This window comes from Harpia harpyja, chromosome 2 (genome assembly GCF_026419915.1).
Source record: "Harpia harpyja isolate bHarHar1 chromosome 2, bHarHar1 primary haplotype, whole genome shotgun sequence".
Classification (NCBI taxonomy): domain Eukaryota; kingdom Metazoa; phylum Chordata; class Aves; order Accipitriformes; family Accipitridae; genus Harpia; species Harpia harpyja.
The window spans coordinates 39,670,492-39,683,189 of record NC_068941.1 but is presented as its reverse complement, the minus strand read 5'-3'; the positions used below and the strand labels follow the sequence as shown (position 1 = coordinate 39,683,189).

Genomic DNA, 12,698 nt, shown 5'->3' with positions numbered 1-12,698 from the left:
GAGATACGATTCTCAAAGTGAAAATCTGAAGAACCTTCTCTTCTAAATACAGGTTAAAAAAAAATTACTATCATACTGCATTAATGGAATTTTTATTCAATACACAGCTCTTCTATTTGATGTGGAAGCAGACAAACACATCCCTTAAAGAAAAAAAAAAACCAAACCCCAAACAACACAGTACTTCTCTACTGCTTTAGAAATTATGAATGTGCTCCCATTTCTCCTAGACTTTGTAAAAAAAAAAAAAAAAAAAAAAAAATTACCAGCAGGAACCCTTAGAAGAGTGCCTTATCAGGAAAGGCCAGCCCGACCACTTCCTATTTCAGTTCTCCCAGCAATGTCTTATTTGTGTGCAATGAATAATCAGGTGCTAGATATCATTAGAGTATGGCATAGCAAATAAGTACCACCCACAGGCTGGGGTGGAACAGCAGTGCACAGGCTCAATCAACTTTTGCATGTGTTTAAATTACATGTTCTTAAAAGCTTAACACTTTGCCTGGATTCTGCATATCAACCTTACTGCTAGAAAAGTTGCAAACAACAACAAAAAATCATCAGTATAAAAATATGCTGTAACACAGGCTTCAAAGAGCAAAGAGCTTCCACACTCCTCTTTATTTCAACAGAGACGATTAGTTAAGGTGCTTTCAGATTCTGCACTGCAGACAGGTTGGCAGAGGTGGCCGTTTAATAAGGTCTTAACAGTCTTTAGCGGGTATCTGAGAGCAGTTCCTAAGGCAGAACCCCGAACTGCTAGTTTCTGTAGCGGGGCATCTGTGGAGCAGGGGCTCCCTCTAAGGGGACCGAGGAGGAGACTGTCATAAGCTGTCCAGCATGCATTCTCTCATTCACCCGCAGTTCACAGCCATCCTGTAGCATCCTTATAGCTATCCTTGCAATGTTTTTAGAATCATCAAGTCCACTGTGAGGTCTCCCATCATAATTCATGCCCAGCTTTTCAAGCATGATTGTCAGCTTGGTCTGGTTCCTCGGAACCTGATGGAGAAAGTGAACCACATTCAAGAATTAGGTTCTGTACCAAGTCTTTTTAATCTAACACAGTGCAGTAGAAACATGCAGATTTTAAGTCTACTTAAGTCACATACTACTTTCATGTTGCCTTTTGTCAGATCACTAACAATGTAACTTCAAAGTACCTTGGTGAGACAGACACTCTCATTTTTACAGAGGAGACATAGTCAACTGGAGCTTGTCTAGACTCAGGATAACGTCAAGAGCCTCTCGCCATTACCAGCACCAGCTCAAGATGTACCAGTGCTGGCAACAGTGGAAGCCATGGCCTAGCTAGGTTTAACAAGCCTTATAAAAAAGGAATTACCACCCAAAGTGGTACTGCAGAGGGAATCAGATTTTTTTTTTTTTCCTTTTAAATGCCAAGCGAATCAAGAAGCACCAGACTCCTGATTCTCACTGACATCAAGCTTCTGAACACCTCCGAATACCACAGGAACAGAGAAGCAACACCTATAGCAGCCGATGTTTACATGGATGACCAACAGCATGAACAGACAAGGAAGCTTAACTGACCCATGCAAAGTGCTACACCAGCAAAAGCCTCAAGTCCTCTCTTGATTAACTACTAAATATACATTTGTTCTTTGAAAAGATCAAAGAAAAACAAAAGGGTAACTTTAAAGGAAAACTTTAGTTTGCTCTCTTGGTGGTGATAGTTAGGGTGGGGGAACATGGGACATGACAAGTTCCAGGATATTGTACCATACTACTGGATTTAATAGCTAGGCGGCATGGCGACAACACAGTTGCCAAAACCTGGCCATATGCAACTCCAATAATAACACCCACAAACTGGGCAGGAGAGACATACCTGCAGGTTGTGAGATATTCCACAGGAAAGTTACAATACATTCCTTGTCATTCATTTTATCTATTACTACTACTGAACAACCGATTCAACAACAGCACAGAATAGCTAAACAGAAGCGCTGAACAACTATAAAATGCTGCAACTGTCTGCATTTATTTAAAAAAAAAAATAATTACAAAAAGTAAAAAGAAAGTGATTCCTTCTAAGTTATAGTCTTCATTGCCTTTGATGAAAAAGCACTCACTGCTCAACAGAGAAGGAAAAAGAAGGTATGTCTAGGTTAAAGCTGATAGGACTAACAAGACCATTCGGTGCTCTAGCGTGTTTCCAACAGAAACGGTCATGCGGAGAAGGCACAATAATAGCGGGAGAAGTGGAGTAACCCTGTAATATTCACCCAGCACAAAGTAAGGCTCTTCTCTTATTAAACGTTAACAACTTCTTTTTTCCTAGAGGTTACATTTAGTATGAAAAAGCCCTTCAAGAGAAGATTGTCAGCTAGGCTGAAATCATACAAATGGTTTAGTGTAGACTGGCTAGGAATTTGCTAGAATCTCCAGTAACCCATTTTATGGCAATCTGACAGTGAAAGAAAGCAGCAATAAGGTCCAGCACTGAACTTGGTATTACTTTTCTCTTGACAATTTGATTCCACTGTAGATACATCCTAATCTTTCTCTGTCCCCATTACACTGTCAAAAGTGGAGATATCCGAGGGTACTGGTGCAAATTGGTTTTGTAGTGTATTACATGAAAACAGGGAAAAATAATTGAAAAATCAATACAGAGTCTTTTCAGCTGAACTACTTCAAGACACACTTGATGTAAGAGCACCGGTATGACATTTTTAGACAATCCTTCATGGAGCATCTCCTGATTCTTAAAAACAAGATTAAAATCAAAATGCAGTAGATTATACGATCTTCAATTAGTGAAGTGAGATCTGGGCATGAAGCACATTTGAAAATCAGGCCCCAGGGAACTAGTTTGAGTACTATAATTTTATACTACATAAGTAAAGATGACAAGCACAACAGGACATTCTAGACTTAAATCAGATTTTCCTGGAAGAGAAACAACAATTTGTACAAACCTTATAGAAGTTCCCATACGATTTGCGAATATTGATCCACTTTTTGGCAAAAGAAGGGTATTTGATACGGCTGATACGGCACTGGATGTTCAAAAATTTACTCATATCCCAAGATCTTAAAAAGTCAAAACAGAAAAGAGAAAAACATTACAATACATAATTCAGATGCCCTGCATTCTACATATTGCACAGCTGTTGCACAAACAGCTGACTTTGGTGATGAGTAGAAGGAAAACAGTTTAGGAAAAGCTCTTTTGCTATAGTCAAGGTAAAGAATTTTTTAATATGAATTTGTTAATCATGGGGAAGACAAATAATGACATGAGCAAGATTTTCACTAGGACGGTTTCAGGTCCAGGATGGTTAAAATAAAAAATAGCATGCCAACTTCTCCACCTACCACATCTACTCCAAAACCCACCAATAAACTAGACGCTTACACAGCCCTTGGGGAAGCAAGCGACACCTTAAATTTTCCTGATCACTTGGGTACGCATGCATCTCTCTACTTAACGTAGGTTATTGAAACAAGACTGCACTCAATTTTAGGAGAACCAGACTTTTATGGAAAGAAGATGAAACTATAACCCTATGCACTTCTAGTCTGCCTTCCTAAAGGGAACCACCCAAAAAGTTTGTAAACTTCAAGCTAAAATAAAGCCTTTTTTCCCCTCTCTTGCAGCTGTCTACACAATTTCACATACATGACAGAGATTTCACTGCACCTATTTTCCTGGAGGAATTTCACTGAGGGGATTCCCCTGGAGGGGAATTCCAGACATGCTCTAGGCCCAGTAATATAACCAGTCTTGCACCAGTTTTGCTTTAGCATTTTCTTCTTTTAATTCACTGTTGCTTCCAAAGATAGAAACCTAATCATAGGTAAAATAATTGGATTGACATTATTTTAACTCCTTATTTTTAAGGTGTACATGGATCTAACCCGTATACTTCAAGTCTTGTGTGACAGCTTCTAAATGGCTTCACTGTTCACACTGGATACAACCACACTTCAATGTTATAGGTTCTTCACCAGAAAAGAGCTGTGATTTATAGTCATTGTCCAAATCGTCAGGAATTTTGAGAAAAAAAAGTCTTACGGCCAAAAAAATTTTCCCACTTGCTAAGTTGAGTTCGTTAAAAAAGCTTTTGTTGTGTATCCATTCATCTCCTATGATACATTATTTTTCAAACCACTCATATTATACACTAGAATATTTATCTGTGTTTTACTTGACAGAAGTGTTAGGAAGTCATACTAAGATCCCACACACTCTTTTCATAAACTCCGTTTTTGTTTCGGGGTTCATCTCTCTTTGGTTCAACACAGTCATTGTAACAGAGCAGCACAGGACTGCCTTTTTAATCCAGAACAGCCGAAGACCTACTCCAGGCAAACAGGCGCAGCAACATGAAAATGCATCATTCACTTCAACACAGCTAATGTTAAAAACTCCCTGTCCTACTTAAATCCCTCATTCCAAGAGAAGGAGAAAAGCAGATGTTAACAGAAAAGTAATGTTTCACAGCTAAAAAGCAAGCATCACGTACAGAAAAATTCTCTGGCCAGTGCTATATAAGATAAGGCTCCAACAGTATCTTTCATCATATAACAAAGCTAAGATCACAAGAACAGTATTGCATCACAGGTATATCTAGATCTCAAGTTCTGTTCACTTTGCAGTCATTATGAGACTTGATTTTCCACCCAGCCTTTGGGACAGAGCAAGTTCAGGTGGCAGTTCAAGGCCTAGTCAACCCCTCACACAGAAAGCTTGTCAAGAGCTGGGACCCACCAGAGCCACAGTCCTCTAAGCCAAAGCAGAGAGCCTTCTGTGCTAGCCATTTCTCCTTGTTCGATAAACAGCATAATCCATTATTGCTTTCTGCCGAAACATGCAGGACGTATTAACAGTAACACTAACACACATAGGATACAACACAATCACCACAGGTCTCCGAAACCTCAGATTCAGGAGAGCATGGGAGTTGCTTAGAACTGAAATTGAACAACATTATTTTCAGGTATTATGTGCTATAAGAAAGCCAGATGTAAACAGAGAATTACAACAACAAAAAAAGGACAAAAGTCTATTCAACATCATTTAGTTGCATAAAGAAAGCTAGGAAAGAAACAGTGCCATCTAATGGATTTAAGCTTAATTTCAAATTGTTTAGTTCCGCTTTTCTGATTTTCCTGAAAGCTAAAATTATAATACAATGGCAAAACGGAAGTGTCATGATCTGCCTTTAGCAATACTCTCACAAAGATTAAACATTGTTTTGCAGTTTTAGATTGTGCTGAAGGTTGCATAAGGACATACCCATCTGTCAACATGGAATAGCTATACTTTGTTCCCAGTTCTCGCTGTCTCATCCACTCTATGACGTTCTGCAGAACTTGAGGAAATGTATCAGCTTTATCAACAATGTCCTAAGAGAACCAAAAAAACAAAAGTGAGGACCATTTTATCAGAAAAAAAACCCAGCGTGAAGTGTAAGAATTATATTGGCATATAGGCACTCACTAAGTTGGCTTCACAAAAATCTTTAGAAACAGATTACATGTTAAGCAGACAATTGGACGGATTTTTCCAAACTGAAAAAACCCCCACCACAAAAGCACCACTAAAAGAGCCAACCTCCAAATGGCATCTATAAAGGTAACAAGGTTAGTCAGCTGTTGAACATGGATTAAAACCTTTGAGCTTGCTTCCCAGGCTCCTGCTCAAGTCACTTGATCACAAGCTATTGTCATCATAGGACTATAAACCCTTTAGAATAAAAATCTTAGAAGAGGAACTGATGCAGTTCAAAAGGTGGTTTCCTCTGCTAAAGATTTTCTACACATGGATTACAAAATGAATGTTTTTCCCTACAGCCCCTTACAAACACCTAAATGACCAACTTAGTGAAGTCAGTTCTGTCATAATTGGGAGAGAGGGAAAACACAAGGATTAAGAGAATAAGCCTTACAGAAAAATTACCATGAAAATTATCACTCTGAAGACATCAACACCACATCTCTTTTTTTCATATTTTTTCCAGAAGAAACAAAAGTGCAAATTACCTGGGTGATTCCTGTCAGACTGATGCAGAAGTTTGAAAGCTTGGGATTGATCTCTGGCTTTACATATTGCTGAAAGGTATCCTCCTGTAATAAGAGAATCAAACAGCAGCAGCACACTGTAGCAACTTCTTTGGCTTGCCTATAGCTGAAAGGCAATAGCGGCTACTTGTCCTGCTGGAGGCAAAAAGGAGTGTGTACCTCCCCAGCCAGTATGAGCGTCCTGACTGGCCATCATGAGATTCCCAGTGGGACAGATGGATGGCTTTCCAACCAGAACATGTCCTTCCTCTCAGCCAGTAGGCACCAAAGAGCAAGGATGTGGATGTAAGAGGGGAGGTGGACAGACTGCAATAAAGGGGAGGATTTGGGAAAATGATAGCATGAATAAGGAAAAAAGAAGTGAGAGGCATGAGCAAAGCCTGATGTTTTTCAGGTGGTATCTCTAAAAGCTCACCTGTAATTCAAGGCAGGCAACTGGCTACACATCTCAGAGGCTGCATGCAAGTCACACACCTCTGGATGGCAGCCAGAAATACACACGATGACCTCACTCTAGGAAACTGAGCAGTACAAGAATGAAGACTACATGCAAGTTTCATGGAAAAAAGAAAGCCCCAAATCCCTGCTGCTATACAAACCCTTTTGGACAGAGGAAAAACCCATGCTGTTTCTTCCTACTCTAAAGGTAATAAAACAATCTTGGTATCTGCACAATCCTCTCTTGTTAGTCATACATGCAGCTACACGCTAATGCGGCATCACAGTGATTACTGGAAATCATCCTCCTCTTAGAAGTTCTTGATAAACGAACCATTAGTCAGAGGTGCATGCACTTCCTCCGTTTCTCTGAGTCACTCAGTTTCAGTTAGACAGCAAGTAGTTTTTCCTAAAAGAAAGCTGTACTGGAACAGACAACTTGAAGCTGCCAAATGCCTACCTAAAATCAGGTTACACACCTGTCAATCTGTCAGGTGCACTGTGGAATTAGTCTAGCCTGCCAAGAAGCAGAGTTCGCTCAACTCCACTTTCTAGATCTCTGCATTAGTCTCTTCTAGATTGCCTCACACAGGACCACAGAATTTTCTAATTCTTGTTTATGACAAAGTCCTGGAGTCCTAGAAATAGCTTTGTGGATCTTAAAGCAGGGAAAGACACAGGGGAGGATGACTGAGAAACTGAAAGTCCCTCATATCAGTAGAGGGAGTCAACAGCAGGAGCATGATCTATTCCAAATGCTTTAAGAATAAAGTTTTGTTTGTACGCAACAGCCACAGAGGATAGGTCTTTATGGGAAAAAAAGAAAAAAAAAAAAAAAGCTATTTTTAATGAAGTTCAACATCTACCTAAAAACCAATCTAAGACCTTGTGAAGCAAGGAAGTTACATTGAAGTACAGCATACTGACACAGTAATTAGATCACTTACTATTTCCAGGGTATGCGTGTTTAGTAAGACAATAGGAAACTCAATTATTTCATGTATGAATTCAGGTGGGTTTCCTTCTTCACATGTTGCTTCAAAGTCAACAACACAGATGTAGTCATAGTAGCTGTCTCCATTAATGGGTTCCTTCTGCATCAGCTTCTGTTTCTTGTAATAGTTTTTCAGTCTCTTTTTCAGCACATCTTTCACTCCTCTAAAGAGATAGGGAAAGTGACAAAGAACACACTCTCATTTAATTAATTATTTCACCATTGTAGAACTGAAGCTATATTTAACATTTGAAAGTTCATCATTTATTAACCTCATTTTGAACACCAGCACTTAAGAAGTCTGCATTCAACTTTATCATACAGTTAATGCTCCATTATCTGGGATAACGTAAAGGCTGCAATAGCCCCCAACAACTAACACAGCTATATAATATCAGTATTTGGGTATGGGCTGGGAAGTGCAGCGCAGAGACACTCTGTAGTCACCTCCAGTTCAGCAAGACCCAGTAGCCGGAGCCTTTGCAAAGCCCAAGTCTTTGCAGATTGCTCCTAGATGACCTCTGGCCCTGGAAGCAGTACTGCTTCACCCATACTTCAGTGCCCTCTGCCTGAAGCGACTGATGCCTGAGGTATTTCTGCATCAGTGGCACAGATAATGCAGAATCCAGCTAAAACGCTCACATTTTAAATTCGTCTCAATTTATATTTAAAATTGAGCTCGAGTAACTTGATAAAGTACTTGAGATTTCAGTTGTCAGAAGAACTTCCTGGTCAAGATCCTGCTTTTCAGGAGGTTTGTGGCTAACACGTAAGTTCACAGTGGCAAGCGATTGAAGTTACTTACTGCATCTTTTTAATACAAACATAATATGCAAGTGCAGGTGCCAGAACTGCCACGTACCAAACCAGAGCTGAATAAACAAGCATAATTTACTCTCCAAAGGACGTTATTTTTAAAATTACACATTGCAAATGAAATCGCAGAAGCCGTAAGAGCTACTTGTAGCTTATCAGAAAAGCAGCCCACTGATCCACAAGGGAAAAACTGGAGTCAGACTACTAAACATGCATTTGAGAACATCAGCTGCTTCTACAAACACAGATAACTCTTTTTCACTCTGGTTTATTAATCTAGTTTAATTCAATGACCAATTCATTCAAAGTTGAGACAGTATGGGAGCTGTTGGAGTGGAAAATCACCTTTTTCTTCATCACACCTATAAAAGAGGTTGAAGGAGGAGATTATCTGCTATCAAAATAACCCTAAGGGAAAGGATGGTGTGTGGCAAGCTGCTCAATTCACTACATTAGAGGTGATGCACTGTTTGTTTGCATGTAAGACATATTCTGACCAACTTAATTGAATATATCAAACAAAAGAAGTCTAGCTTAGCTAAAAGAAGTTTAAAGCTTTCTGCCTTTACAACTGAATAAAAAGCACAAATAGAAAATTAATAACCTAGGAGGAAACCACAAACATAATTTACTATTTGAATTCTGCTTTTTATTTTTAAGTCAGAATAACTGCTGAATAGCTGTACTAATCTAACCTGTTTTACCAAAAATTTTATCAGGTAATGATAAAAATTTTTCCTCCTGAGAAGCTAAATTCATTTAACCAAAGGAGGAATGAAAAAAACTACGCAGCCAGAACATCTGCAGACAGACAGGGTGGAGGTGGCAGGCTGCACTTCCCACCCACGTAATATTTTTTTTCTTTTATTCTGTTCAAATGAATCTCTGTTCCTTCTGGGTTTTTTTCCTCTGAACATCCTCTCCCCTACAGTCACCTTCTCCTCTAGAAAGCTAGACTTCTCCTTTCAGACTCCTTCTCACCTTTCATATTCCCTCTTCCTCCAGAGCAGTAGCTTCTCACTTTGCTAACTACCCACCACCACCACTGTTTCCCAATTACTGCTGCCAATAGAAACAATACACTTTGTTTTTCCCAGCTGACCTTCTTCTCAACATATCAGATTTGTCAGGCCACAGCAGTATCAAAGGGTCTTGCAGGTCATTTCCGATAGAGCAGGAACCACTCTCTATACTCCTAGCCCTTTCCGCCTCCTCAGTGAGCACAAACCCAGTTTATAATACATTCACCTACTCACATTATTCTCTCTCATCTATTCAGATTAGCAAACTCTCCATCTAAAGGAACCTGTCCTCTGCATTGATTAAATTCCAAGCCCTATCACCACAGAGGTTCTAGCCAAGATTAGATCTGTACTGGCTACAGTAAATAACAATACGTATGTTCTGAAGCGAGTTTCTATATGCTGAAGGTCTGCAAAACCTTCCCCCTTGACCAAAAAAGTGTTGAGAAGTACCCTACAGTTACATATTCTTTTGTTTGTGTTACCAGTTGAGACAGCACACATTTCTGGTAACACATTAAGCAGTATCACATGCACTAATCCTGTAACAAAAGCTGCATCAAGATTGCACATAAAACAACTGGCATTTGGTGGCGTGTCTGCTTTTCACTTTGTGGTGTGTTTTTAAAATTTAAAATAATCATCCCTTATGGCTCTACCGCTCTCAAAGATAAATCAAAAGGTTTACAAATCAACCTAACCTGGTTTCAAGCTTGAATTCTGCAAGTTTACTTCTGAGCTCATCTCTGGTCATTCTGTTGATACAACCATTGGTTATAGCAATTTCTTTGTAAATCGGATCACTGAAGTCATTCGAACTGGCAGTTGAGTTTTTCCCATTAGTTTCTTGATCACTGATCCTACACTGCTGCCTACCCTAGAAGAAAGAGAAATCCGAAGGTCATTTAAGAATGTCGCAACAAGAAGGTAGAGCATTAAAATTTTCACATCATTTTGGCACCAAAATGCAGCAAACCGTCATGCTGTTTCACTCGTGATGAAACCGAGTGAACTATCCTACAGACGGCTAAGAAAATCAATACTGAAGCAGACGGAATAAAGGGATACTAACGCACGTGTCTGAAGTCATGCCAAAGAGTAGCTCTAAGAGACAAAACCTGAAGGTGTGTCCCACTTTCAACAGAGAGTTAGTTCTCCGGTAAGAGCTGGCAAAACCTCGACTGGCAGTACCTTAATTAACGAGAATCTCCACTAACTGAGACACACAGACAGACAGATGTCCAATGCTGTGCAAAATGAATAAAACAATACTTTAAGAGGAAGAACTAACGGCACTTCGACTCTAAACGGTTACTCGCAGCCTTTGTGGGCCAAGCACACGGCAGGGCCGGCCTCCCCCGGGCCCGCCGCCGCCACCACCACCACAGCCGCCGGGGCCTCCCTGGCCTCGGGCGCAGACGGAAGGGCCCGTGGCACTGGAGGCGCCCCCCTGGGTAAGGCGGCACTCGGCCCGCCCGGGCAGGCCGCGCTAGGCCCCGCCGCACCGGCCTGGCCCCGGGAACCACCGAAGGGCCGGGGCGAGGCCGGGCCCGAACAGCGCAGCCACCGGGACGCCCTCTGCGCATGCGCCGGGGGAGCAGCGGCGGGCCGGGGGCGCCGGCGCATGCCCGGCGCGGCCAGCACCGCCCGCCCGGCTCCTGCGGGGCCGCCTGGCGCCTCCCGCCGCCCCAGCGCACTCACCGGCGGGCAGGCGGCGGGGGCGGGCGGCGCCGGCGCCTCTTTGGGGGCAGCCTGCGGGCGGTTCTCCTTCTGCTCCTCCATGGCGGCGGCGGCGGTGGGGACGGGGACGGCGGCCCGTCGGGGGGCGGGGAGAGCGCGGGGCCCGCCCCTGGGCGGTGGGGGCGGCCCCGCCGCCGCCTCCGCCCTCGCCGGGCCGTCGCCGGCACTGTGCGTGCTGAGGCCCGAGCAGCTCCTCGGCTCCGCCTCCCACCTTCCCCGTCTGGGGTAAAGAATTGCCGTGGGCGTGTGCCACGCGTGCCCGGCCTGCCTCGCCCCCTGCCCGCCCCGGCTGTGTCCCGCCGGCCCTCGGCCCCGCTCCTCTGCGGCAGCACCTCTGCCTTCACGCTCCCGCCGTCGGCCCTCCTGAGCTTCTGCGGAGCAGCCTCCTGGGCGTCGGGTCACGGCAGCTCTCTGGAAGCTCTGGCCGCGTTATGGGAAAACCGCACTGGACAGACGCCTTTTTTACGCTTCCACGTTCCTCTCCTCACGAGGCTGACTTTGCGCAGGGCATCCTAAACACGGACCTGGGACACCCGTGGGTAGCCACATCCCGGCTACCAGAACGATTCAGCTGGCCCCCATCCCCTCCCTGCCCAGGGAAGTTGCCTCACGTGTTCGTCCCCAAATCCCCAGTCAACAAGTGGGGTGGGGTGGATGGCACAAGACACATGTGAGCCCTCTGGGTCTTCTTGGCCAGGAGGTGAAGGCAAAGGGAGAAGGCCTTCCTGTCCATCATGGGTCAGTTAGTTTTCCACTGGTGCTTCCCACAGCCCTGGAGCGCACTCCAGGCACATCCTGAGTTTTCCCTCCTGTTCCTCAGCGATAGAGGCCAACATATATGTGGCAACCACCTGACTGATGCAGCCACCCTGACACCTCCACATCTGCCAGCCCCTAAATAGCCTGGCATCTTTCTCATCTACCCTGTTGTGGCTGGGGCCCAGCCACCCACCCTCAAGTCTTGCCTCCTGCCTCACTCCAGCACGCCAGCATCTTGTCGCAGATGCTGCCATCCCTTCCCCTAGACCTGCTGTGCAGCATCACTGTGTTTGGTGGGGTTGCCACAGAGGTCTGTCTTGTCTTTTACTCCAGATGAGAGTGGTGATGGAAGTGGGGTCACACACAGCTGCTCAGAACTGTGTGGGAGGGGACTTGCTCCCTACTTTTAATTCTCCCTCCTGGCACTGCTGCAAATGCCCATGTTGGCAAGCAGAGGGCCATCTGTCTGACTGCCCTCACCTCTGAACAACGTGGCACTTGAGCAGGGTTTGCAGGGAACCAAGCATTACAAGAAAGCAAACAACATGGTACCAATGCGAATCACTGAGCTGGCCTCAAAAAACACCCCAAACGCAGTAGGGAAAAAGCTGTTCCGCAGAAATCACCTGCCTTGGTGGAGTGGGCAATGGTTCACAGATGTTAATCCAAGTAAGGGGCTCCATGCTCAGATTCACTCAATGCCAAATCTCTTGATGATTTTGTGAGTCATTTGCTAACAGCTCCTAAAAAAGCTCCTAAAAGCTCTGGCTCCTGGATTCAGAAAACCCCAGATCTACAATTAGGCGCAGACCCTTCCAGAGGCAGGACCCAAGGAGGCACTGGAAGGGGAGAAACAGATCAAACAGCCAGGCCTC

At 43.7% G+C, this 12,698-nt stretch overlaps 1 protein-coding gene across 6 annotated transcripts; it reads right to left on the bottom strand.

Annotated features, from left to right (window-relative positions):
• Positions 1 to 589: 589 nt before the first annotated feature.
• Positions 590 to 11,156, bottom strand: ERI1 (exoribonuclease 1). Of its 6 annotated transcripts, none has more exons than XM_052776915.1 (7): positions 11,026 to 11,156; positions 10,026 to 10,201; positions 7,440 to 7,650; positions 6,016 to 6,099; positions 5,270 to 5,379; positions 2,946 to 3,060; positions 590 to 1,002 (listed from the first exon to the last, which is right to left on the bottom strand). In XM_052776915.1, the coding sequence occupies exons 1-7, from the start codon at positions 11,104 to 11,106 to the stop codon at positions 760 to 762; spliced, it is 1,020 nt and encodes a 339-aa protein (XP_052632875.1). In that variant the 5' UTR covers positions 11,107 to 11,156; the 3' UTR covers positions 590 to 759. The 6 variants fall into 6 exon arrangements, with proteins under 6 accessions (XP_052632875.1, XP_052632924.1, XP_052632886.1 ...); XM_052776964.1 differs by having other exon boundaries at positions 10,026 to 10,196; positions 11,026 to 11,147; XM_052776926.1 differs by lacking the exon at positions 11,026 to 11,156 and adding an exon at positions 10,397 to 10,835.
• Positions 11,157 to 12,698: the final 1,542 nt, after the last annotated feature.

What these genes read in the sequence shown, in the direction of transcription:
- ERI1 (XM_052776915.1), bottom strand. Translation starts at nt 11,106, where the DNA reads ATGGAGGAGCAGAAGGAGAACCGCCCGCAGGCTGCCCCCAAAGAGGCG. An exon ending in CCCCCGCCGCCTGCCCGCCG is followed by an intron (nt 10,202 to 11,025) that starts GTGAGTGCGCTG and finishes TCTTTCTTCTAG; the next exon opens with GGTAGGCAGCAGTGTAGGAT. An exon ending in GAATTCAAGCTTGAAACCAG is followed by an intron (nt 7,651 to 10,025) that starts GTTAGGTTGATT and finishes CTATCTCTTTAG; the next exon opens with AGGAGTGAAAGATGTGCTGA.